The following is a 26,826-nucleotide window of genomic DNA, read 5'->3' as shown; positions in this document are numbered from 1 at the left end:
AAAGGGGCTCTATTGGCATGAAAGTTTAAATAACAATGTTGCCAAAGCATCAACATACAATTTGTCGGACAAAACACAATAAACAGTAATATGAACATTAACACAATATTAGGATGATTTATATTAATTATATCAATATATTTGTATGGCAAATAAAAACACAAACATGAAAACAAAAGTTATTAAGCAACATGAAATAAAAAATGTATTAAATTCTAATAAAACTGTAACGACAGAAAAATTTAACATTAGATAGATTATATTGATTATAAATATGTACAGCTCTCTCTCTATCTATCTATCTATCTATCTATCTATCTATCACTCGCCCAAGCTCGCAGTGCAACGTCTCTGCAGCCTGCAGTTCAAACTGCCTGGTTAGTTACTCACTGTTAGTAGCACTAGTTCTGGTGGTGTACAGATGGACTGAAGTATCTGACAACGTTGTTTACTGAATACGAAAACACTTTCAGGACTGGGGGAGGTAGAGGTCGCCCCCATATCGAAATTATCAATGAATGAATTGTCTGAATCCAATATAATATAATATAACTGAGAAGAAGTTCAGCTAATCAATCAAGCCAAATCCAGTCCAGAATCTGTAACTGGCCATACAGTTAATAATCAGGACAAACATATCATTTATAAGAAAAAAAAGTTATGACTCGTGTTCTGATATGTTTATAAAAACTGTTTTTGTAACATGTATTGTTATCAAAGTAAATGTTAGGGCTGTCCTTGGTTAAATAAATGAGTTGCCTAACACTCATTCAATTTTATCGACTAATCGATTAGTTGATTTAATCAAAAGATCTGTAAAACTGAATTTCTCCACGAAGAATCATGCAAAAGTAATACTTTACTATAGTGCGTGGTTTCTGTCACCCCCATGAGGAATTTTAAGTAATAACAACAAAACTGTCAGCACACCGTCCCCACCCATCCTCTACACAGTAGCCAAGGAGGACACGGAGGATTAAAAAAACATGATGGACTCTTCAGAAGAGGTCATTATCTTCACTCGAGTTTCTGCGCGGGAACGTCGGCAGAGTCTAGGAATCTTGGTTGACGTAAGACCAAAACTGCCGAAGATTAGTCAACTACATGACAAACTTAATAAATGTGCCAATTAATTGCGGTATAGCTTTGAAGTTGTCCAGTCCTGTGCTAAAGTGTGGAGACTTTAAGGGCCCTATCTTGCACCCGGCGCAAAGTGTCTTTGTTAGTTTAAGACCGACGCAGTTGTCAGTTTCCCGTCCAGTGCCCACGTCATTTAAATAGCAAATGCACCTGCGCCCAAAGGTGTGCTGGTCTTACAGGGAGGTGTGTTCAGGTGAATTCTTGGCGTATTGCTATCTTGAGGCAGCGGGAAGTGATCGCGCCATTGACCAACAAAAACCTGGTCTAAAGTCAATAACGCAGCATTTCATTGTTATTTTAACAGCAAATTAGTAAAATGCGCCAGGGCTTATGCACAGCGCGCGCACATTATGCTTGTTACACACACACAGGGAAGTGCAGCAGCACACACACATGCAAAAGATTACAAATAAAAATATTACGGTGCAAATCCGCCATCATAATGGCAAAACGCCAAGGTCCAAACGCGCCTGGCTTTTAAAGGGAATGGGAGATGACACTCTGATTGGTTTATTGCATGTTACGCCCAAAACACACCTATGAATTAATGAAGACACTAAGTATAACCCTTTTGAACCATGCGCCCGGACCCTTTTTTCTGCCGTCAAACTAGCAAAAGTGGATCTGGACACGCCCTAAACGCACCTGCGCCAAACGCTTCACGCTGTGCGCTTAGATCGTTAAAATAGGGCCCAGAAAGGTTTAAATATCTCAGTAAAGTGATAAAACTATAACTGTATGCTTGTGATGTCAGTGGAAACTATATCTGCAGTGTTATGACTTGGTCCATACGGTGTATATGCTCATGTTTACACCAGCCAGGACTGTAACATAGACAACTGGCACGCTGTTCCTGGTCTGAGACTCCAGACAGTATTTCCCAGAGTTTTCTACACCAGTGGCTTTCAGAAATCAACCCTCCTGTGTTTCTCTCCATGCAGATGCCTCTCAGGTGCCTGAGAACTGGCCCCAGAACGGCGAGATAAAGATCCAGGAGCTGTGCGTGCGCTACGATCCCATGCTCAAACCAGTGCTCAAACACGTCAACATGTTCATCGAACCAGGCCAGAAGGTAATTACTGGGATGCTTTACAACCACAAACTAGAGTCCTAGGGCTTTCAGTGGATGTATTGATTTCTTAGGTATATTGACAATAAGGGGCTTTCTGAGCAGTTCCCATAACAGAAGTGCTCGCCATCCAATCACCGAAAAATGTTTGACATTTTTTCATAACTTGAGATCACTCAACAGCAGCAGTTCACACAGTCATCTTTAAATACTTTTCCAGAGGGATCCATTTTTCATCCATCCATCTCCATCCGCTTATCAGGGTTCGGGTCGCGGGGGCAGCAGCTCCAGCAGGGGACCCTAAACTCATTTTCAGCTTTTCACAAAGTAATTATAGAAGAGAACATGGGGTGTTTAACATTTGAGATAATAGTAATAGTAGTACAATAAAATTAATAATAAATGAGTTAATTAAACAAAGGAAGGGCGTTTCAGGGAAATATACTGTACATTTTCCAGTTCTCCCAAATTAAATTTCCTGAAGCCTCATGGAGAAGGTGATTCTTTCCATTACAAAGATTTCATAGATGAGGTCATACCCGTCCTCTATAGATGGGCTGTCTGGTTTAAGCCATTTCTTTGTAATTGATTTTCTTGCAGCTACACTCCATATAGGTATTTTGTTTTCATATTTTGTGGATGTTTATGGTAGTAGCCCAAAAAGGAGTTTGACGCAATGAAAAGTAGCTTTTGTCCCAAATATAGTCACTTATTCTGTGTAAATCTTACGCCAAAAAGTATTGACGTTTGGACAGGCGCAAAACACGTGGTAGTGGTTGGCTTTCTGGGAACCACGTTTCCTCCAGCAGCTGAAACCAGCGCGAGTGGTGCGACTTCTGAGCAGTTGTCACAACATGGATTTTCCCACGGTGTTCCTCAAGGTCTCGGTGTCTTAATGTGGTATTTTGGATCGTTTTTTGCAATTCTCGAATGGTGAGTAATTGTTAAGTTTTGCACCCAAAATGCATAACAAATGGTTTCAGCCCAGAAAGTGCTGCAACAACTTATCAGACATAATTAAACATGAGAATGGCCAGCATATACCTCCGTCATAATGCTGCAAGCCCTACAAATGCAATACACCATTCAACATTTGAATAGGCCCCTAACTAAAGCTGTAACAATTCCAAATTTTGCTGTACAATTAATTGTCTCAGGAATGATTGCGATTAACAATCTCGTTCAGTCAATTTGGAAAAAAAATATTTATTTATTTATTACTTTTCCAAACAAATTAAAGTTTTGAATGAATTCCAGGATGCATCTTTTGGTTGTATCACTGTTATGGGACCCAGATAATGAAGTAACACAAAAACAGCTAGTATAGCTTTAGCTCAACAGTCTGACCAATAATTACTTATATAATTACAATTTGGCATATCCAAACAAAATCAACAATTAGCCTCAACAGTCATACCCCTTAAGACCTTAGCCAATGTTAGCAATTAATTACGGTTAAGGTTAAGGAAACCGTGATTACGTAAATGATTTATGCGATTATGTTATAATTGTTACAGGCCAAGCCAAAACACAATGTTTATATCTAGAAAACTTGACACGCATTGCTGAGCCAGTTTTCAGATGATATACACCACTTCTATGTGGTATCTACGGTTGACCTGCTATCTCCCCCTAAAGACGCCCTGTCCCACCATAAAAAAGACCAAAATGGGTCTATGGTGGGTCTCTACGGGTTAAATGTGGACTTTTCCTTTGAAGTCACAGCCATGTGTCTCCATTAAGCTTTGGACTTACACTTGGTGAGCAAAACTCCATCCACACGCAGCACGTAGCTGCCACTCTGTTATCACACAGGTGTCTGATGTCTCACAGCCGTGTCACAGTGAAACTTATTGCCTGCCTCTGCTCTCTTTGCCGTCAGGTGGGAATCTGTGGTCGCACTGGCAGCGGGAAGTCTTCTCTGTCCTTGGCCTTTTTCAACATGGTGGATATTTTCGAAGGTGGGTCTGTCCGCTGTCACACTGTTAACAGGGGTAACGATACATCGATCTGGATCAATATATCGATTCAATCCTCAACGATCCAATATTATCCATACAAAGTAAAGCAATATCGATGCATATCGCCATCTTTAAAATGAGACATTTATTTCGAAATTCCCACTTTATATTAAATTCTTTTTCAAAAAGAGTAATTTGTTTGATACCCAATGTGTTTCATATCAACATATTCAGAACAAACTCAGCTTTCTGTACAGTGAGGCCCAAATGTGTTCCAGATTAATGTGTAAAGAGATCATTTGGCCCTAAAGCTGAAAAGTTGATGTTGGCTTTTTGAAATTTCTACAATCTCTTGTGTAAACAAACCTGAACTCAATTATTTTGGTGCTTGAATGAGTTTAAAGGTCCTGGGTTCACAAAAGTAGCGTAATATATATCAATAAAATAGTAAATAAATGTGTGCGATATTACAATGTGTTGTAATATCGCTTTTTAAGTAGGACTGTTGTCAAACATCGCTTGGACTCGCCGGTGCGTCTTTTGTCCTCAGAGGGTTAAATGTCTGGAAAAGCTTAGTAATGAAATTGTCAAATCATATTTGAGTTGCTTTTAAAAAATATATATCCTCTCATATCGATCGCAGGCCCCTGAATTGACTCAAATCGAAATCATATCTTGGCAGACTTTGTGATATCAGTAAATATCGTCTCGTTGTCTTAAGAATCGATATAATATCGCAGCGTGATAAAACGTGCAATTTACAGCCCTAACTGTTAACAGAGAAAGAGAGAGAGTTCCTGTTGCTTCCACTTCTTTCATCTTTGCTTCAGCTTTAGTCTCTCTCGTCTTCCTTTTGTCTTGCTGTCTTTCACTGGTTGAGTGTGTTTATGTCTCATTAAAGGGAATGATTTATAAGATAATGTTCCCTCAGCGTTGTTGCCTTGAGTAGCTCTTGAGTTCTACTTTACCCAAAGAACAGTTCCGCCCGTCCCTCGTTTTGTCTTTGATCGCCATGCTCTTCTTGGCCATTTCCTCTGATCCACTTTTAAGATGAAGACGATACTTCAAAATAAATTGCTGTTAGACAGGAGGGCACTTATACCTTCTAAAATGATAATAAAGTAATTGTTAAATTTATGCATGATAGGTTCATCGTTTGTTTTTGTAAAGGGCTGAATGGTGCGTCGCTTTAAGTGTTGTTGTGACGGCTCCTAGGCCTCAAGACCTATTCAGTCCTTTGGTTGCTGGGATCTGGGGATTGGCTAATAAGGACTGATGATTGACACCTGGATGAACTGATTGCTCACATGTCCATAAATGGGAGTGCCTGGGCAGTCACTCTTCCTCTCTCCCTCCTCAAGGTTGCTTGGTTTGTTTGGACTTTGGGTTGAGTTACTTTTGCGTTGTAGCATTGCTACACCTACACACATCCATACACTACACACATTACTGATAAACTGATAGCACGTTTACCTTTGTTTATTTAAATACATTTGATTTAATTGAGCAAACGTGTGTTCTCCACATTTTTCATACCTTTGAGCCAGGTCACAACACTTGCTGCTGCAGGGAATTGTGGGACGGCATTATCTTTTGGGCTGAAACTAACAATTATTTTTCATCGTCAACTAATCTGTAGATTCTTTTCTCGATTAATGGAGTAGTTGTTTGGTCTATAAAATGTCATAAATGGTGAAAAATGTGGATCAGTGTTTCCCAAAGCCCAAGACGATGTCCTCAAATGTCTTGTTTCATCCACAACTCAAAGACATTCAGTTTACTGTCACAGAGAGAAGAAACTAGAAACTAGAAAATATTCACACTTAACAAGCTGCAATCAGAGAAATTTCAGAGAGCTTTTATTATTTTTATATTACTCAGATTAATCTATTATCAAAATAGTGAATTGATTAATCTTTGCAGCTCTAAATATCTCCATTCCTTTGGTTAAAGATGGTCCAGTGTGTCCTTTGCTAAAGGCGACAAGAAAGGATTTGGCCGATTTGACTTGACCGAGTTGAATTGGCCAGTGGGCAGTTGGACTCAATGACCAATCTGATTGGTGGAGTGCTAGCCCTTGATTAGCGAATCAGTGCTTCTTCCACAAGAAGAAGCTCGAGAGCTGACAACGCCAGTATCTTCTTATTACTAGCCATCTGATTTTCTTCCGTTCAGCGAGTAATGACAACAACGATCCTTCTTGACTACTATCAACCCTCTCTGATGAAAGCAATGACTGACGACAGCATGCTCTGTGTTTACTAGGTCTAGAGAGATGTTCCGTCGTTTCCGGTTTTAATTTTTTTGGGCGACAATACAGATTAGCGCTGCCTGCTGTTATGGAGACGTATTACTAACATTCACTCAAGTCGGCGTCGCTTCGGTGGGCTTCCGAGGAACTTTTTTGATCTTTTTTGACCACACGGGAGCCGACTGATCAGCCCGACTGCCTTTTCTGTCAACGGTCGGCCGTCAGGTTGGTGTGTCAGAGCCTTTAGATGCTTCGATACTTCCAGGTCATTTCACTCAGGAAAGAACCTTCCTTCCTTCTGTTTTATGATATCTCTTGACATTACAAAAAAGCAAGAAAAACATCAAACTTATCTTTAAAGGGGTGACAGAATGATTATATAGGGTATTTTACACTGTTCCTTAAGGTCTCCTAATAGGGTATGTAACATTGTTTGGGCTGAAAATTGCCCGAATGCTATTTTATTAGGCCCTTAACTACTCTGTGAATATGGCTCTATTTGGAACAAGAGCTTTTCTTCCAAATATGGTATGCTCATGAATATTTAGATGAGCTGCGCGCTGATTGGTTTGAGCGAACCCCATAGAAACACATTGGAGACGAGACAGCAGGTCTCATATTTCAGACACTGCAAATATATACATTGTTTGTCTGCTATTTCGTTATTAAATTCACTTCTGAGACTTTTTTAAGCGAGAAATCAACTATATAAAGCTCAAATATGGGCCGTTTTACGAAAATGTATGGCTAATTGCAAATTTAGTAAGACGTGTCGGACTTTAGGAGCTCCACACAGTCTGACGAGAAAGCGGCAACCTCCATACCCAGTTAAAAATGCATTTTTGTGAACATTAGGAATTTCGTTAGCTGCTACTGTCCCTTCAATCCAATGAATCGCGGCTAGCTGCAGGCCCTGGAGCTCCATCAGGGCCTCGGCATTTTGTAGTCCAGTAACCCAGAACCGGTGACTTTGTGCGGGTATGGAGCGCCGCGGGCTTCCCTTCGTGACGGAGGTCCAGCTAGCTCACAGCGAGCCGGAGTCTATGAAGTAGGACACGCCGGGCCGGCGAGGCAGCACCGGCCGCTGTCACGTAGCCTGCTGAGCTCCTGCTGAACTGCGACACACAGTCGGACAAAATTTGTAATTAGCCATCAGTTTCCGTAAAACGGCCCATATTTGACCTCTACATAGTTGATTTCTCGCATAAAAAAGTCTCAGAAGTGAATTTAGTAATTAAATAGCGGACCTCTGGAGATCTGCATGACCTAGCTAGATTCAGAAGACTAAGCTGACCTCAGGTCAGTGGTGTAGCCTATGTAAATGTTGGGGCGTGACATAGACTAGGAGTTGAGATGCTTACATCAACTTTTAGCTTTGTTCAGATTCGCCCGTTTTCAGCGGCAGTTTCAAAATGTGAGATTTGCATAGTAAAGGGGTATCAATGGGATTTTGAGCTTCTATGTATGTCCTATTTACCCACCGAACTGTCGTTATTCAACTATGACAAGGTAAAATCGGTTTTGCATTCTATCACCCCTTTAAAGGACCAGGAGCCTAAACAACACCAGAGCAGATCATCCTAAATGTGGAAACAATCTGCTCTGAAGTTTATTGTCTGAAGCCTAAACCTAAACACAGTCAGTCATAGGTTGAGGTGATTTATTGGCAGAGTTATCGTAATGGGTTTTAGTAAAACTAAAGCACCACTGGAGGTAAATAAGTCATCTAATTAGATTCCCTTCAAAAGATGTTCTGCGTCATCCCTCCGCATTCACCATCCATCCTGTAGTATAGTAGTAGTAGTTGTTTATGTTGGAGAAAATGTGTATGTAACCGTCCCTCTTTGCGTTTCAGTTCTTTTTTTTAAACACTCGTGCAGGTCTTTCTCTGTGAGAATCCAAAGGTCTTTTTGTTCTTTGTGTGTGTCTCTTTTAAACTTTTAAATACCTGACAAGAGGACCTTAAGTAGACTCTTCTATCAGAGGATTAAAATTAGGTCATGACAAAAGATGTGGCCCATTTTCAAGTTCTGGGTCAAATTTCCTCAAGACTGCAGTCACGAAGTCTTAAAACTTTCTTTGTCTTTTTTTTTATTTATTGGATTTGGAAAGCAAATCGTAATTGTATTTTTTTTTTTTGTTGTTCTGGGTGAAGATGACTTGACAGATTATTTGGACAAAGATGAGATTACACAGTCACTTTTTACACACACACACACACACACAGCTGGGCAAACGGTAAATTAAGAAGTGTGTGTGTGTGTGTGTGTGTGTGTGTGTGTGTGTGTGTGTGTGTGTGTGTGTGTGTGTTTTAGCAGCATTCCCTTATAAAGCAATGAAATAAAACCAGAGCGGCATCCTTGTGATAGCTCTCCTGACTGAACTGTACAGAACATTCTGGATTATTTCATTACCCCAAAAATATAACATTGTATTCGACAGAACAAAAATATTTATTGAAGACGTTGCAATGCGAACGAGGAAAGAACACATTTAAGGGGATTATTACAGTTTAAAAAATGTCAAATAAAGGAGCTGTAAGTTACGTTTACGGCCATAATATTCTGTTTTGGGGGTTTTGTTGATCAGTAATAGTCAGTTATTACTTGACTCGGTGATGAGAGTTTCTGAACCTCACACACACACACACACACACACACACACACACACACACACATACACAGTCACATGTATTTTAGCTGTAAAGGCAATAAATTGTGAATCCAAGGCCAAAAGAACTTGCGTGCATGTAACAGGGATTCGAGATGTGAGCATATGTTTGCTTCTTTGCAGGGAAGATCGTCATTGATGGGATCGACATCTGTAAGCTTCCTCTGCAGACACTCAGGTCACGGCTCTCCATCATCCTCCAGGATCCCGTGTTGTTTAGTGGATCAATAAGGTACACAAACACACACTCAAACAAAACTTCAGTATATCATTTTCAGGAAACCCCAACATTGGTGAAGTATCTTCACGTACAGTCTTAAGATCGGGTTCTTCTTTGTTTTCTTCGTCACTGACTTCTCACCATCACGGCTAACAACTTCCTGTCTCTATTTGTATTCTCGTGTCACCAGCCGCATCGCTGGCACAAGAATTGTAAATTGTGTTGACAGGACTCTCACATAATAATAAACCCCTGAGGCTTCTGCATAGCCTGACTCAATTCATTATTTAAACTCGTAAGATCGTTGGGGGACGGCCCACATTTACAATGACATTCAGTCATTACAAACTACAACTACAAAACGGCAACACAGAAAAGACTACGCCATCATAAGAAAGATAAAAGACAATGGAACTTTAAAACTTTCTGAATTGAAGAATTGATGAATCAAATTTTGATAATTAAGTTAGAATAATACAGATACAAAAGAAAGTACAGTTATGTAAAGCAAGTACAAGTAGACATTGCAAACTCTCAATGAGAGATTGCATTGCTGGAGAGGAAGCGACGTCAGAACTTTGGCTCTTGAAAGCAGCTATAGCTAGGTGTCACACTGTTGTATTCGTGAACGTAAACACATATTATGACCGCTTCTCTCGCCCCACAGTCACGTAAATATTGGACATTCTGACACTAAAATGGCATTTATCAGAAGAAAAGAAAATTAACTTTCTTTAAGACCTGTTTCTGTCTCAGGAACAAACTCTCGTGAGATCTGGCAACACAGATAAGCTAACGTCAGCTAATGTTCGCAAACAAAAACATTTTTTTTCGTAATGCTAAATATGTCTTTCAGCTGTGTAAATATCTCATGATAGCAGAAGAAAATATAACTTATACTCACGAGGTTCACTACACTTTCAAACAAGGCCACGCCCATGTAGGAGACGCGAAGTGTGTACCATTTCATACCACTGGCACAGCGCGTAATGCGCCAGAATCTTTGACCAAACTCATTTTTGGAAAATATAGTGCTGAAACACAGCATTATGGTTATTGGTCTCTCCCCCATCTATCAGTCAGTTTAAGGCTTTGATAAATGACTTCTATGTATGTCTTCTAAATGTTGTCATTTTAATTATAATGTAATTTACTGAAATGCATGCTGTGCACTCGGCCCCATTTAAATTGAGGGTCTCCCTCACTGGGCTCCGAGTTTTAAATAAAGGTTTGAAATGAAATGAAATGATGAGCTCTCAAAGTTAATAAAATCAAGTCCTATCAAGCAAAGCCCAAACTGCAGCAACGAGTGAACAACTAACTAAAAGGAAAACCGCTTTGTGCCGAAAGACATTTGTCACACGACGACACAAAGTCCCAGCTGCGGGGTTAGTAGTTGAAACCACAGTGGGAACTCTGGGCTTGGACCTAATCTGACTTTTGTCACAGACGTCATGGACTGAGGAGGTCGTTCTGTGCCTCCTTCTTCTTCTTCTTCTTCGTCACACACACTCACAACCTCTGTGTGTTTGTATTACCAGACGATACAGTGACTCTGTGTTTGTTATAAAAGACAAAGAGCATGTGCTATTTGTTTGGACAGATATGCTGCTCTAGATAATTGTGTGTGTGAGAGAGAGACGGAGAGTGTGTGCGGGTGTCTTGGCGTTTCCACCAGCTCTTGTTTATGTGAACGTAAGCCTGGGGTGAATGGTCGACAGTAACTGTTTCACACTGTTATCTTAGATGTTCTGACACTCGCTTTGACTTTGCCGCGCAGACTTAAGAGAAGTGTAATGTTGAGAATAAACAAGGAATTGGTTCAGTGCTACATTAACAACAATAACATTAATGGTATGACACAAAAGATACACAGACCTACAAGAATAAAACTGCTTCTGTCTCATTCTTCATTTGAAGGCCGCGTTCAGACTGCCTGCGTTGGGCCGTCCGACGGTCCGGCAAAAACGCAGGTCTTTCCATTAATTTTAAATAGGGGGGTTAGTAAGTTTAGGCTGCGGCGGGGGTTGCCGAACAGGGGACATTCAAAGCGGAGATCAGACTTGACGATGTCCCCTTGTTGCAGGTTTAACCTGGATCCAGAGAGGACGTGCACTGATGACCGACTGTGGGAGGCACTAGAGATCGCTCAGTTGAAGAACATGGTGAAAGCGCTGCCCGGAGGACTAGGTACTCAAATACCTTTTTTTCACTTCCGGGACTGTTCAGGTGCCGTCAGAAATTCTGCCGAATGTCCTTCTTTTTAGGCCGGATGTCCGTCACCTTCCACTTTCTTTGTGTTGGAATTTTAAAAACTATGGTCGATTTCTGAGGACTATGGTTACCTGCTCCTCAGATCTCTGCAGGGTAAATCCAGACAGCTAGCTAGACTATCTGTCCAATCTGAGTTTTCTGTTGCACGACTAAAACAACTTTTGAACGTACACATTCCACCACAACAAGTTCCTCCCCAAGTTTTGCACAGGCACCGTCATTGTCTCCGGGGCTTAGCGCCGCCCAAGACGCCCAAGGTTTAAAGAAATGCCAATAAACCAGAGCACGTTTTTCTCCCATCCCGTAATGCTGTGTGGACTAGCCAACTAACCAATTGCAGTCTTCCTGGGCGGCGCTAAGCTCCGCACAGAGCCACTGCAAAATAGCCTCGGGAAGGAACTTCTTTTGGTGGAACATGTGTACATTCAAAGGAGAGATCTGAGGAGCAGTTAACCATAGTCCTAAAAAATCCACCAGTTTAAAATTACAACACAAAGAAAGTGGAAAGTAACGGACATTGGCGAAAAGACATGCATCCGCGGAATTTCCTGTGGCACCGGAGCAGTCCCGGAAGTAGAACGTCATGGATATAGACTAAGCAATGCGAGACTAGTTTTTATTGCACCAAAAGTCTATTTTGAAGTCCTGCAGGATACATTGATTTGCATGAAGACTCAAATACTTCTGTTTGATTAAATGTGTGCCGTTTGCAGATGCGGTTGTGACTGAAGGCGGAGAGAACTTCAGCGTCGGTCAGAGGCAGCTCTTCTGTCTGGCCCGGGCTTTTGTCAGAAAGAGCAGCATCCTCATCATGGACGAAGCCACAGCATCGATAGACATGGCCACGGTGTGTTTCTGTGTGTGTGTGTGTGTGTGTGTGTGATATCAGGTCATGTACAATTCTAAGTGATGTGAGAATCATAGATCACTTCCAGAAGCGTCTTCCTTAATATATCCATATGCAGGGTTTTCCCTACCATTATAAGGTTTAGGTGCAGCACCCAAGCTGTTTTGGGGCAGCACCTAAGCCAAATGAATGTAACTAAATGAGATCTAGTGATTATAGTTTGGCCACAGTGGACTTCTTCAGCAAGTTTTATCTTTAAGCTTTGTGAAGGTTATTTATTATCTGCTAGCTTTTTTTCAGAGTTTCAGACACAGATATCGTAATAATAATGGTCCAAAATGATGTGAAATTGCATATTTCTTTTATTAAATAACGTAATTTTTTTTTGAGAAAGGACCTATTAACCTCCCCACCAATTACGTGCACCGAAGTCTTTCCCAAACCTAGGAAAAACACCGATATGTATAACCTCATCCAGTTCACTAATGTAGGGCTGCACAATTAATCGCAATTTTATTGAAATCGCAGTATGGACGAGTGCAATATCCAAATCGCAACGGGGGGGGATATTTGTTAAAGGCAAAATATGTTTCAAACTATTCTAAATGAAGTATTGTGGTGCTGCAGAGACGTCCCCGCCTACAAATCGTATCCTACAGACTAAAGCAAAAATCTTTGTTTTGTGCAGATCCTCACCAGAAATCACACAATAATCATTAAAAAATGTTTACTTTTAATATATATTTCAAATCAAAATCAGAATAATGAAAAAAAAAAGATTATTACCTCCAGAATCGTGAATCATATTGCCTGACAGTCAAAAATAATCGCAATTACATATTTTCCTCATATCGTGCAGCCCCATTACTAATTCATATATACTAATTTCTCAGTTATAGACACAGGGGTGGAACATAGTTAAGTACATTTACTCAGGTAGTATTGTGTACTTATGTACACATTTGAGCTACTTGTACTTTACTTGAGTATTTGCATGTACTGCTAGTTCATACTTTTCCTCCCATTCATTTATCTGACAGCTTTAGTTATTTGTTACTTTGCAGACTTAAGATTTTATGTGCAAAAACATAAAATTAACTTACAAAACATGAAAACATTACATCAAGTCCATTATATGTTTTGTGCATACAATATATTATACTATCCAACAGTATAAAAAATAGTCCAACTACAGCAGTAAAATGCTACTTAGACATTAATGCACGAGTAATAATAATACAGTAATACAATATATACTAATAAAACACAACAAAAGGGGTCATTTTACATTATATAAGTACTTTTACATTTGACTTTTAAGTAAATTTAGCAGATAATACTTACATACTTGGTCTAGTATTGCTATCTTTACTTAAGTAAAAGCATCCGAATACTTCTTCCATTTTTTTTCTTAAATGTAATTCCATAACCAGTTATGGAATTACATTTAAGAAAAAAAATCTCAAATAGAAAGTTTATTTTTTTAAAGAACATTACAAATCTGAAATTACACTGACACCATAAAAAAACATATGGAAAGTGCTTTTAACAAATAGAAAAGAAATGTTTAAACGTAGACTCTTTCTTTCTGGGACAAACAAATGTATTATTCCATTTCAAAATGAAAAAAACTCCAACATCTCTTTTCTTCCCTGCAGGAGAACATCTTACAGAAAGTTGTGATGACTGCATTTGCAGACCGAACAGTCGTTACAATCGCAGTAAGTCCATCTGTCCGTCCGTCATTCTCCGGTTGATTTTGTTGTTGAAAGTTGAACCACGAGGTTTATTTGAACCGTTGGACTACATTTGGATTATCAACAAACGGCTAGCTGTGGATCACGGTTTGCTCAGTGCTGATGGATGCAGAAATAGGGCTCCTTTTCTTTGATCTTCATGTGCATCTATTGCATCATATTTTCCTCGAGGACGCCTTTCCTGCACCTTTTCCCTTTTCACACTAAGTGATTTTCCACACAGTATCTAATATAGTTAATATCAATAGTCTTTGATGTGAAGTCATTCCTCTTTGCCTCTTTCACTTATCTGCTTTCCTTTTCTCTCTCTGTGATACTGTCTTGTCCTCTGGCTTTATGCTTTCTCCCACCCACCATACTTCCTTCTATCCTTTTCCTTCTTAACCATTTCCCTTTCTTCTCTTTTATTTCTATACTTTCTATTTGCTCTTTTTATTTGTCTTGCACATCTATTCCCCTTCATCCTCACTTCTTCTCCTCCCCTTTTTTACTCATCTTTTCCTTTTCTGTGTTCTCACTTTTCTGTCCTTCTACCCCCCCCCCCCCCCCATCGTCCTCTCTGCCCCCTCCATCCTGACACCAGCACCGCGTGTCCTCCATCTTGGACGCCGAGCAGGTGCTGGTCTTCTCCTCGGGGATCTTGGTGGAAAGTGACTCGGGTCCCAACCTGCTAGCGCAGGAAGATAGCCTCTTCAGTGTGCTAGTGAGGACTCACAAGTAGACCCGGATCAGCACAGACCACTTTGGCTCTGCCTGGTTCTTCTCTCTTTCTTCCACTTTCCCCCACCTGTTCCTGAATTGTCCTCCTTTTCCTGGCTGAGTCAGAGCTGGAGTCTGGGTCTGCTGAAGCCTATCTGCCACTGACAGCCTGGTTGGTATCAAAATAAAAACTACTGCACGCTCTTTTCATAAACGTTTCATGGACATGAAGTGCAATTTGGCCACGCCCTGCAGTTTTGCGACATCGCTTTCAGTGTTATTAGGATTTAAAACAACCTTCAGTGCTTTCAGTACTCGGAGCATGTGAAAATTACCATTGCATCCATCATCATGCCACTTGTTTGGGTTAAGGTGTAAGACCACAAAGTACATTTAAAGTATAAATTGCTGATCCTCGTCCCAGCAGTGTTAAACTGAAGCTGTTTTCTCATAGGAACCTTTCTCACACGTAGCACACAACAGGAGATTGTGCGTGTCAGATGCATTCTCACTGGAAATACTCTACACCGTTTGGTTTAGGCGAGGGGTGGCGCCCGGATAGAGCATGCAGGAGGCAGGACATGACGCGGATTACACCACGTTCACATAGCTCGTTCATAATGTTGTCATGAATAACTGCGTGTCTTGCCTGTTCCCTGAATTTGTCTGACAATTTCGGCAACCAGCCCTGACTGACAGAAGTTCCTGAATCTTGTTGTCTCTCCAGTAAGACATTTTGTGCTGGTGTCTTCGTGTTTGTTTTCTTCCCCTTTCGCGCAGCACAATGACCTGCTCGGTTAACACAATCGGGACATTACACAGACTTTGTACTAGGGAGCTGGCGGAGTGGAGTCAGTTTAATGTCCGATCCTCCTGATTCAGACATTTGCATTCACCCATGTAGCTCCTCCGGGTAAAGCGTGGTTTATGGTCCAGCGGCGGCCTCACGCAGAGCTTTCGCTGTAGCCTACGTAAGTGGCCTTAAGTTTATACTTGTGCGTTGGTGTGTGCGTCGATCTCTTTAGCAGGGCCAGCTAGGTGTGTGTGTCATGGGGAGTGTGTGGTAGAACGAGTAAGAGAGTGACGACGATTAGCTTCGGAGCGAGTAGCGACTCTAGTGTCATGGTGAGAGAAACAAAGTGTCCCCCCTGTTCTTTCTGACCACGGTGGGGAATCTGTAGCAGGAAAAGTTAACCCTCTCCTTGATTTCATGTTGTTAATGGAGAAGGAGAACCAGGAAATGAGTCGGGGGGATGCAACACTACCAAGCCAAGGCTGAGCGACATGTGTCGCCGCAACATGTAGTTAAATTTTTCGAGAGGTGCACGTCAGGCTACGCCGTAGGGTCTGTATCTCCACGTACCTACAGTACGTAGCCAAGGCGTCGATTTAACTCAGAAACATGAATCACGCTTAATGGGTAGATAAGTTTGGGGTTGCAGCGCATGTTTGAAAGGGGCTTTAACCTCAAATCACAAGTCTCATGAAGCATAAAGGGCAACATCATCTGCAAACAAACAGAGATCCCATCCTAATATCATTTATCTGGACAGTTTTTTGTTTTTTTTTACCTCTAATTACTTTATTTCAGTCTGTATTTTAATTGCAGCATATTTAGGAGGCAGCTTCAGTAAGCACTAGCTGTATGACACATCTTTATAACGTCTGTTTAAAAGGCACTGTCTACGAAATCATTAAATCACTTGTTGTTTTTATTTTGGAACTGTAAAATATGCATAGAACTGAAAACCACCAACATCAAATCAATGTACAAAGCTGTAAGAGTTGAAGAATCAATCACTGTAATAAGTTTCTTGACATTACCACTTTTCCAGAACCTAACTGGCGTCGTTGCTTTGTGTTTCCAGCACCGCGTCCACACCATCCTAACAGCCGATCTGGTCATCGTGATGAAGCGAGGAAACATTTTGGAGTACGACAAACCCGAGACTCTTTTGGAGCAGGAGGACGGCATGTTCGCTTCCTTCGTCAGGGCTGACATGTAGACACACAAGTCAGTCAGCCAACACCCGGCATCCGACAGACCAATCAGTTGGTTGGATCTGCTTTTTTTGTTTTCTTAATGAGGCGGACAGAGCTCTGTGACACTACAACACTCCAGTGAAGCCAATAATGTTTGTCTTTAATGAGCAACTCATCTGTGTATTTAACAGAAAAACCCGATCCCGAAACACTATCGATCACCAGATGATATATATATTTGAAGAATTGTACTTGAATCATTCAGTCAGTCAGCCATTTTTTTTTTTTAGAAATGTAGAAACACCACATATAGTTTAGTCTATCAATCACTTGATCCAATTATTAGAATGGAAATTAGCAACTACACATATCCAGAAACTTTTTCACTACGACAAACAATGGAGAAATTCTTGGATTACTGACCTTTTTTTTTTTTTTTTTTTTTTTTGGGAGGGGGGGGCATTTCCGCCTTTAATTGATAAGATGGCTGGATCTTTTCATGGGATTTGTTGAGAATTACAAACATACAGAACATCTCCAGACTTGTGATTTAAGTTCCGGGACTTCCATCGATAAGCGTATCATTTGAAAATCAATCACAGGTGTGTTCAGTCATTGCTAAATGTTGAGAGGAGAAGCAAATACAATTTAGTTTTTATTTCAGGCGTTTCAAGGCAGTGAAAAGTGCAGAGTTTAGAATGAATCACTGTCATTTATACTGAAGAGTTGTTTATCGGATTTAGAATTAGCTGTTTAGGTGGTTTTAAGGATCATTTTAAATGGATAGAATTTCAAAAGCCTTAAATAATCTTAAAAATATTTGCTACATTTATTTTAAACATATGCACAACACGTATCGGTTTTATTCCTTGTATTATGCAATAATAAGGAAGGGACAAATTTGTATTTAAAATCATTCTTTTTTTTTTTTGAAATATCTGAATGTTGGCTTTGGCCAGTTGTTCCTGTGCTCTGCGTGCATGAATGCATTGTGCAATCTCTCACTGTAAAGACTTAACAATGTCTTCGTCCTTCTTGGAGTTTCCTACCAGGATGTCGATCTTTGTGTCTTTTCCCAATTTTGGCAAACATTTCCTTGGGATGAGATCAGCAGACGTCTTTGATGCAGCAGCAAAGCTGCCACGATCAGAAGGAACATCATGAGCGTGTGCGGCCAGTCAGCAACCAACTTTGGTGTAAAGAGGGCGGAAACATACCAGAAACCAATCCAACATTTGCCGAACTTCCCAAAGATTTGATTCAATTCAGTTTATATATGAAAGGGGACAGGGCAAAAGAAAAAGAAAGACAACACAAGCAAAGCTGAACTTTGCACAAAACAAGACACAGCACAGAAGCAAAAAGATTAGATAATAAACTTTGTTACAATGTTTTTTTTACTTTATTACATTTAGAAAAAGCACAAGCCAAACTGGCTCTTCATCAGGTACAGAGTTAGCAAAGTGACTGACAAAACGCACCGTGTCCATTTAACCAAACTTGACATGTTTGATTGGGATTTCGAAATTATCATATTTTATGTTTTCAAATTTGGAAGCTGTGGAGAAAGATATATTAAAGTAAACAAAAACAATCTAAGAAATGATCCCTAATCATAGGCGTAATTTATGGGGGGGGCGGCTTACAACCCACACTATAATCAAAACTGGGCTTTTTCCGAAGTTTTTGTTCCTTTTTGATGTTTTTGCCGCTTTTTGTCGCCTTTTTCAAGTTGTCAAACCCCCCCCCCAAATGTTGAAACCAAAGTTACGCCCTTGTCCCTAATAAACACCTAGAGTAAAAATACCTGAGTTTAATGTGAGTACATCTGAGTTGAAAAGCAATTAAAATTTGCAAAAGTTGGATATTTATTTGTGGTATATATCAGTTGTATTTCTCTACCTACACTAGTACAAACACTGTAGGGTGTCGCGGCTCAGGCTGAAGCCGGTGAACCCGCTGTCTGTCTGCGGTCATGCTTTGCTGAACATGTTATCCTCGGGGACAATAGACGCCCAACATGAGCTCCCATTGACTGCAGAGATGTGTAATGGTTATTGTGGACTGATAGGGATTTCTGAAATACTGAAGAGTTGCAGTTGAAAATTTCCGAATAGAGTCAGAATGAAACGATCAAACAACACAGGACTTTTCACACCGGACACCAGATGTAGACTGCGGGTATAAGCCTGCAATTGGCTGCGTATGTCACAGGCATCCTCCTCCCCTTTCACTATCTGCGTTTTAACTTTTTCAAAATCCCTGTCGCTACGGGAAACGACAAAAACAACTTCCGAGCTAGCAACCTACATGCTGAAAGATTTAGATCGTGCCATAAAACAGGCCTGCTTGGTTCTTTTGGTAACAATTGTAAAGATAAACAAAGAAGCCTATATAATAGGGGCAGGATCAAATATCAAATTGTATGTATCTTAATTTTTTTTTTTTACCTATAATAAAAAAAATTTACATAGTTTCCCACATATAATCAATATTTTTATTGAAAATTCATTTCCAGAAAAACAGACGAAAAGCAATAAATGCAGAAAGTCCATGTTATGTACTTCCTAGTCTCTCTTTGCCAGACCCTCCTCCAAAGCATGCTGGAGGAGCATCTGGCTACTTCCCATAGCATTGGGGGATGGGAGGAAAACGTGCTCTGGATAATTGGCATTTCTTTAAACCAATCAGAATCATCATGGGCGGTGCTAAACTCTGCACAGAGCCGCTGCAAAATAGACTCGCGAGAGAAACTCAGATTGGACAGATAGTCTAGCTAGCTGTCTGGATTTACCCTGCAGAGATCTGAGGAGCAGTTAACCATAGTCCTCACAAATCCACCGGTTTAGAATTCCAACACAAATAAAGTGGAAGTAAACAGAAAATACACGCATCTGGCGGAATTTCCTGCAGCAACGGAGCAATCCCAGAAGTGGAATGCGAAGGATAAAGACTATGTTCTTCTTCACAGATGAAATAAATGTCAGACTGACTGACAAACATGTGATCTTTTGTGATTCTGTGATCGTACATCTTTTTAGATAACAATTAGTTTTTAGAAATGTCTCTAGAAGTGTATTATTCAACTTTTGTTTTTAGTTCAAGAAGGAAAAGAAAATAGCAATACTCAATACTGTCGAACCACAATACTTCTAGAATCGCAATAAATGAAAATCGTAAAACAAATCCAGTCGGGGCCCATGTATTGTGAAAGAATTGATTCGGGAGCATATTGTCCCGGCCCTGTATCTTTTGTGGGGATTTAGCCCAAGATGATTGGGATTGGTTCAAAGACTTACAAACAGGCCAGAGCGTTCTTTCTCCTTTAGCAGAATGAGAACGGTAGCAGCCAGACTTAGCACTGTGGAGATAGGTCTAGATTTGCGAGACTACAGTCACCATAACAACTTTTAACGATAACATGCCAGTTGTGTGTTCAGCTGGTTCCCCCCCTCCACCCCCTACCCCCCCAAGGGGCCAAAAAAATCAGATAACAGATGTTAAAGCTCACTGATTGGATCATTTTTTACTGCTATGTTCCCTGGGAACTGATGATACAATTGGGAGGGTTTTTATACCCGACCAAGTGCTGGGAGTCGTCTGTGCAAACAGTTAACAGCATGTTGACTTCTATAACTCATATTGGGATTATAATCACATTATAAAAACATAGAGGTAATTATTCCTTTAAAGCAATAGTTTGACATTTTGGACATTTTTCCCTCTTTGACGGAGAGATGATACCACTCTCATATCGGAAGCTACAGCCAACATCTGATTAGCTTAGCATAAAGACTGGTCACTGGTAGAAACTGCTAGCCTGCCTCCGTGCAACGGTAACAAAAAATGACCCAGCAGCACCTTTAAAGCTCTCCATTAACACGCAATATCTTGTTTTTGTAATCTGTTCAAAAACCAAAGTTCATAAACGACAATGCCGTTAATGTACCAGACTCATAGGCGTGATTTACTGTACATTTAGCCAATAATCAAAACTGGCCAGTGCAACCCACCCGAAAAACCTATTATAATTTCCTTTACATAAATAAAGACATTTGCATCATAACTTGACGCAGAAAAGGCACAAATTGTTGCAGAAAAATTCACCAGAATGCAGAAAAGTTCAATTTTGCTTGAAAGTGGAGATCTCAAACCCCCCCACCCCCAATGTTGAACCCAAAGTTACGCCTGTGACAGACTATTATGTAATAAATGTTTATTCCCAGTTTATGTTTTTATAAAGAGTCGACCACAGCCTCTGGCTAAGATTAGTTTACAATCCTCTCTTTATTTTCCATTAGCAGCCAGCGTGCTGCATTCAACAAATGTTTGTGCTTGTGAACAAAATAATGAGAAAACTGCAAATAAAACAATATATATATTTCCATTTCACATTTTATAGACTCGCAGTTCAGCCTGTTGATGTTGGAGTTTTTCTAGAATCACTCGTCCTGTCTCTGAGGGAGCGGTGCTATTGTCCCTTTTTGTATTATTGGGATTCATTATACTCACTTTTAAATGAGATTCAAAATAACATTGTACTGTACAGTCTAAATGCCAAATAGATTCTTTTGCAAGAATTTCAGCATTTGTTTTTGTTCTATTTTATTTTTTGGAGATATTGTACTCGCAGATGTTTCATCTCAAGAGGTTGCCACTTGACACAAACTCATTCTTTAACGTGTGTTTTCACTCGTGCGTCTTCTGTCTCTGCAGTTACTCCTACGCCGCCTCCTCCACCTTCTCTCTTAAAGGGTAATATCGTTTTGTTCAACCTGGACCCTATGTTCCTATGTTTCTGTGTGTAAGTGACTGATAGGAACAACAATCTTTGACATTGATCCAGTACTAAGCGAGAACACTGTAACCGGCAGCCATGAACCAGGCTGAAATGTAACCCTATGGGGCAAATGTGCATTGTCAATTTGGTTTACTAAAAGTGCTCGTTTTGCCACTGACAGGCTCAGATTATTATTCTAAGTGTCTGACAACATTATGGAAAGGATCCCTACAGAGACAGACCTTTAAAACCTCTTTAAGACCTTTCTGTTTAACCAGAAACAGCTCTGAGATCACTAGCACTAAACCCACCAGACTCCATTTAAAAAAACAATACTTTTAGCCTGAATAGAGCCTACGTATTTTCACATGTAATTTGGTAAACTATGGGTTTATTTCAACCAAAACTAGAGTTGTGATGGTTGGAAAAGTGGAAAAGCCGACCCAAAATGGCTTTTCATAGTTTTATTTTGTTTCTGTCGTGTTTGAATGAAGTGTATTTTACAATGCTAAAATTACTGTTTATTAACATGGAGTCTGGTGGCTTTAGCGAACGCAATTTTGCAAATGTTTTTATGTTAAAAAAAAAATACAAGCTGCACAATTCAATTCAATTTTATTCGTAGTATCAAATCATAACAGGAGTTATCTCGAGACACAGAGAGTAGGTCTAGACCTCACTCTATAATTTACAAAGACCCAACAATTCCAGTAATTCCGTATTAATTAACAATTGCCCTATTAACTTACATTGTAGCTTGTTTCGGTGACTGCCGACAGCAACGGTCACGCTTAACACTGGACCAATGTCAAAGATTGTTGTTCCCATCAGTCACTTAGACACAAAACCATAGGAAGATAGGGTCCAGGTTGAAAAAATCAGTAGTCACCCTTTAATGACTGAGTGTTCTTTGATCCTTATTCAGCTCAGCCACACAAGCACGGTTCATAAATCTTTTGTTTAGTTTTTACTGTGTGTGTGTGTGTGTGTGTGCGTGTGTGTGTGGGCGTGCATGTCTGGACTTGAAGCTGACAGACCACTGCCTTGTAAATTCTTCGCAACCCAAACCATAATTTGTCTTTGAGACAATGTCGGGGCAAAAACAGACAAATGGATGCAAAGACAAGTTATTAACTTTTATACCGTGTTAGGACACAGAGGAGACAGATTTAACTATTTCATCACATTTGTCAGTACAATTGTTTCATGTTACAGTTTTTTTTTTAACATTTTAAAGAGACTTAATACTTCATATTTTAAATACAGCACAAATGTGAGTTGATTTAGGGTTGACTGTCTATATGCATGTAACACAGAGTGAACATTACACATACTGTATTATCAGACTGCTCTCATAAATGCACATTTGACTGTTAAAGTGCAGGTTTTTTAAATTCTAAATGTATGTAGGCCTTAGTGTACATTCTGTATATCCACAACTTTTTTAAACCCATCGCAAAGTATTATTGTTTGTTCTTATCTTTTTTTTGTTTTTACACTTGAAATGATAATAAAATGGTTTTGAGTGAAGTGAGCCTCAGTAAACCTGCAGTATGTGAACCCTCAACACATTGGCTAACATGCAATATGTTGCTAAATGGCTCCTCTTGGTGGCTACGTCTCACATTTCTAGATATTAGTTCTCTAATACTCTGGTACTCGGTTTAGAGTTATACATATAGATAGATATATACATATCTTCTTAAATTCTCCTTTTAATTATATATACAGTATATATATTTTACTTTTATTTATTCAGGGAAGGTTCACTGAGAGGAAGCCTCTCTTCTGATTACATTCTTACAGTTCCACATTCATCCCTGGGAGCTGCCCAGTACAACCACAGTTTGATCTGCTGGCCACTAAGCAGCTCCACTGGAGCAGTTGGAGGTTAAGGGCCTTGCTCAAGGGCACCTCAGTGGTGATGGTAATGAGGGATCCCACCCCGATTTCATCCTGTCGGTCTGGGGATTGAACCGATGACCTCCCAATCACAAGCCTGCTTCTCTAACCTTTAGGCCACCCCTGCATATAGCCTGATACCAATGGGCTTCATATGAAAATGTTCAGAACAAACTCAGCTTTCTGTCCAGTGAACCCCAAATGTGTTCCAGATTAATGTGTAAAGAGATCATTTGGCCCTAAAGCTGAAAAGTTGATGTTGGCTTTTTGAAATTTCTACAATCTCTTGTGAAAACATTCCTACACTCATGCTCGAAATGAGTAAAGTCTTGGGTTCACAAAAGTAGCGTAATATAGGATATAAATATAAATAAATGTCTAAAATGAAATTTTGGGTAACGCTTTACTTGAAGGTATCGACATAATCGTGACATGACACTGTCATAACTATGATATGACACTGTCATGAACGTGTCATAAACATTATAAACAAGTCATAAACGTTTATGTCATTAAGTGTCTTTCGGTTTTTGTGTGTCTTTGTCATGACAACTTGACATTACATTTATTTGGGGTGTCCTTATTAAGACGAATTGACATTAAACAGGATGACATTATGTCAAGTTGTCATGACAAATACATCTTCTGGTAATGTCACTTTGATTAATGTCAAGTTGTCATAATCAAGACAACCCAAACAATGTCAACTTGTCATAACAAAAACCGAATGACACTTAATGACAGAAGTCATAAACGTTTATGACTTGTTTATAACGTTTATGACACGTTCATGACAGTGTCATGTCACGATTATGCCGATACCTTCAAGTAAAGTGTTACCAAATTTTGTAATATTATAATTTTGTGTAGGAGTGTTCGCTTGGACTCGCCAGTGTGTCTTTTGTCCTTTTTATGCGATAAAACCAGGAAATAAAAATATAAAAATACTCCAGTTTGTGCCAAAAAGCGCCATAATTTTTTTCAGGCTGTTATTTCTTTTTCTAACATCAGACAGCAGAATTAGAAACCGCTCTTCATTTAACCCCTCTGTGTTTTTGTATTACAATTAGTCAGGTGTATTTACAACTCAGTCAAGATGTATAATTGTACAACATGGTCCTTTATTTGTTTTAAAGCGTTTCTTATTTGAGTGGGCTAATATTTAACTTGCCTGGTAACTATTCCCATATCTTGTGTCATTTTTTAATCATTCTGCATTAATTGCACAGTTTCTATTTAAGAATATTGTTCTGAATGAGCCGACACACTTTGAGAAAGAGGAAAAAACTGACTTCAAAATAATATTCAGAGTAAACCTAGCCTATATAGCTTGATTGCAGCTTTGAATTAAAAAGGAGAAAAGTAAAGTTTAAGTTATTAATTCATATGTCATAGGCCATAAAAAGTTGTGGTAGGTCCATAAGCTCTGCTATGGGACCTTAACTAAATCCTGTATGCCTTGAGACAATAGTAAGACTCTCTGAAAGGAAAGCTTGGTTCATTTTTCGACACAAAATAGCTATGATAATAGAACATAACAGGGTCCAAATGTGCTCTAATGATTGTGATAGACTCACAGGAGCCTTTATTTTCTACAACAAACAATTGAAAGTTTATAAGAGTGACATTAATGTGGAAATGTGTGTTAAAGTAGTCCTTTGAAGTCTAAAAGAACTGGATTGGATCATCTGACATTCACAATGAAGGGGTTTAATGAATGTTTAAAGTCAGGGAGACTTGTTTAAGACACTAGTTAAAAGTGATGTGCATTGGGTTCAGACATGAATACATCTTTTTATTGGGGATCGTTTGACTTGAAATATCTACAGACATCTAACCGTCCGCCAGAAAGAAATAGGCGTATTATTTCCCAAAATGTAGAACTATTCTTTTAATTACAGTGTTTGCACTCCAGATGTTTCTAATGGAGTCACGAGATGAGTCGAATATACAAATGTTACTATTAACAATGACGACGATTCATGGAAAGTATGTCGAAAAAAGTAAAAGTAAAAAAAATAATAATAATAATAAAAAAGTCATACTATAGTATGCAGGAAAAAAAGGTCATAGTATAGTATGTCGAAAAAAGTCAAAGTTTTAGTATTTTCAGTACAGAAAAATCAGTAGTAATGTCGTGTTTTCCGAAGGTCCCTGAGCTGTCCATGAAGGCAGCAGCAGCCTGGTCTGAGCGGGTCTGGACTCTAGAAGTTGGACTACGTCAACAGGAGAGAGGAGAGCGTCCCAGCCCTCAGAGGAGCTGAGCAGAGAAACATCCTCTAAATGTCCACACAAGGAGAAGAGTTGCTGCGTCTCTGAGCGGGTTTTCCTGCAGGTGGACATGTTTAATCCTCGCGTAAAAGACGCACTGAAGACGGACTAAAAAGCTTTGACGTTTCTTTTCCTTTCTTCTTTTTCGATCATCAAGAGCATCAGCAGCAGAAAAGATGTTGGCGAGGAAAAGCATCATCCCGGAGGAGTTCGGTGTGCCGGGGCTCGCCTCCCGGATGCCCCGCAAACCGGTGTTCAGGGACCGCGTGAACAAGGCGCGCTTCATCGCCAAAAACGGCTCGTGCAACTTGGCGCACAAGAACATCCGCGAGCAGGGCCGATTCCTGCAGGACGTCTTCACCACGCTGGTGGACCTGAAATGGCGCTTCACGCTGGTCATCTTCACCACGACGTTCGTCAGCAGCTGGCTGCTGTTCGCCATGAGCTGGTGGCTGGTGGCGTTCGCGCACGGAGACCTGGGCCAGGAACGGGACCGGGAGCTGTACCTGGACCTGGACCCGGGGCGGCACAACAGGACCCAGTGCGTCACCGGAGTCAAGTAAGACAGACACTGAGCAGTGTCGATACCTATTGTTAAAGAACAAATTACAATTATTATTATTATTATTATTATTATTATTATTATTATTAAAGTGTGTTTGGCGCGACTTGAAACGTTTTTTTGCGGTTACTAAAACTCTCTCTCTCTCTCTCTCTGTCTCTCTCTCTCTCTCTCTGTCTCTCTCTCTGTCTCTCTCTCTGTCTCTCTCTGTGTCTCTCTCTCTGTCTCTCTGTCTCTCTCTCTCTCTGTCTCTCTCTCTCTCTCTCTCTGTCTCTCTATCTCTCTCTCTCTCTCTGTCTCTCTGTCTCTCTCTCTCTCTGTCTCTCTCTGTCTCTCTCTCTCTCTCTGTCTCTCTCTCTCTCTCTCTCTCTCTCTCTCTCTCTCTCTCTCTCTCTCTCTCTCTCTCTCTCTCTCTCTCTCTCTCTCTCTCTCTCTCTCTC

The 26,826-nt window shown here is 40.1% G+C and overlaps 2 protein-coding genes across 3 annotated transcripts in view; both read left to right on the top strand.

The window, feature by feature from the left end:
* Positions 1-21,017, top strand: part of abcc9 (ATP-binding cassette, sub-family C (CFTR/MRP), member 9) — a 93,502-nt gene extending 72,485 nt beyond the window's left edge. For both annotated transcript variants that reach the window (XM_078242836.1, XM_078242835.1), the window contains 7 exons: positions 2,082-2,212; positions 4,092-4,170; positions 9,215-9,323; positions 11,398-11,501; positions 12,299-12,432; positions 14,091-14,153; positions 16,757-21,017. In XM_078242836.1, the coding sequence (XP_078098962.1) occupies positions 2,082-2,212; positions 4,092-4,170; positions 9,215-9,323; positions 11,398-11,501; positions 12,299-12,432; positions 14,091-14,153; positions 16,757-16,894 (758 nt within the window). In that variant the 3' untranslated portion in view covers positions 16,895-21,017. The remainder of the gene's footprint in view (positions 1-2,081; positions 2,213-4,091; positions 4,171-9,214; positions 9,324-11,397; positions 11,502-12,298; positions 12,433-14,090; positions 14,154-16,756) is intronic.
* A 4,733-nt stretch (positions 21,018-25,750) lies between these two features.
* kcnj8 (potassium inwardly rectifying channel subfamily J member 8) overlaps positions 25,751-26,826 on the top strand; it is an 8,734-nt gene continuing 7,658 nt past the window's right edge. Inside the window, exon 1 of the mRNA XM_078243050.1 lies at positions 25,751-26,383. Within this exon, the coding sequence (XP_078099176.1) occupies positions 26,001-26,383 (383 nt within the window). The 5' untranslated portion in view covers positions 25,751-26,000. The remainder of the gene's footprint in view (positions 26,384-26,826) is intronic.

Source organism: Sander vitreus, chromosome 23 (assembly GCF_031162955.1).
Source record: "Sander vitreus isolate 19-12246 chromosome 23, sanVit1, whole genome shotgun sequence".
NCBI lineage: Eukaryota > Metazoa > Chordata > Actinopteri > Perciformes > Percidae > Sander > Sander vitreus.
This window is presented reverse-complemented; position numbering and strand designations above follow the sequence as displayed.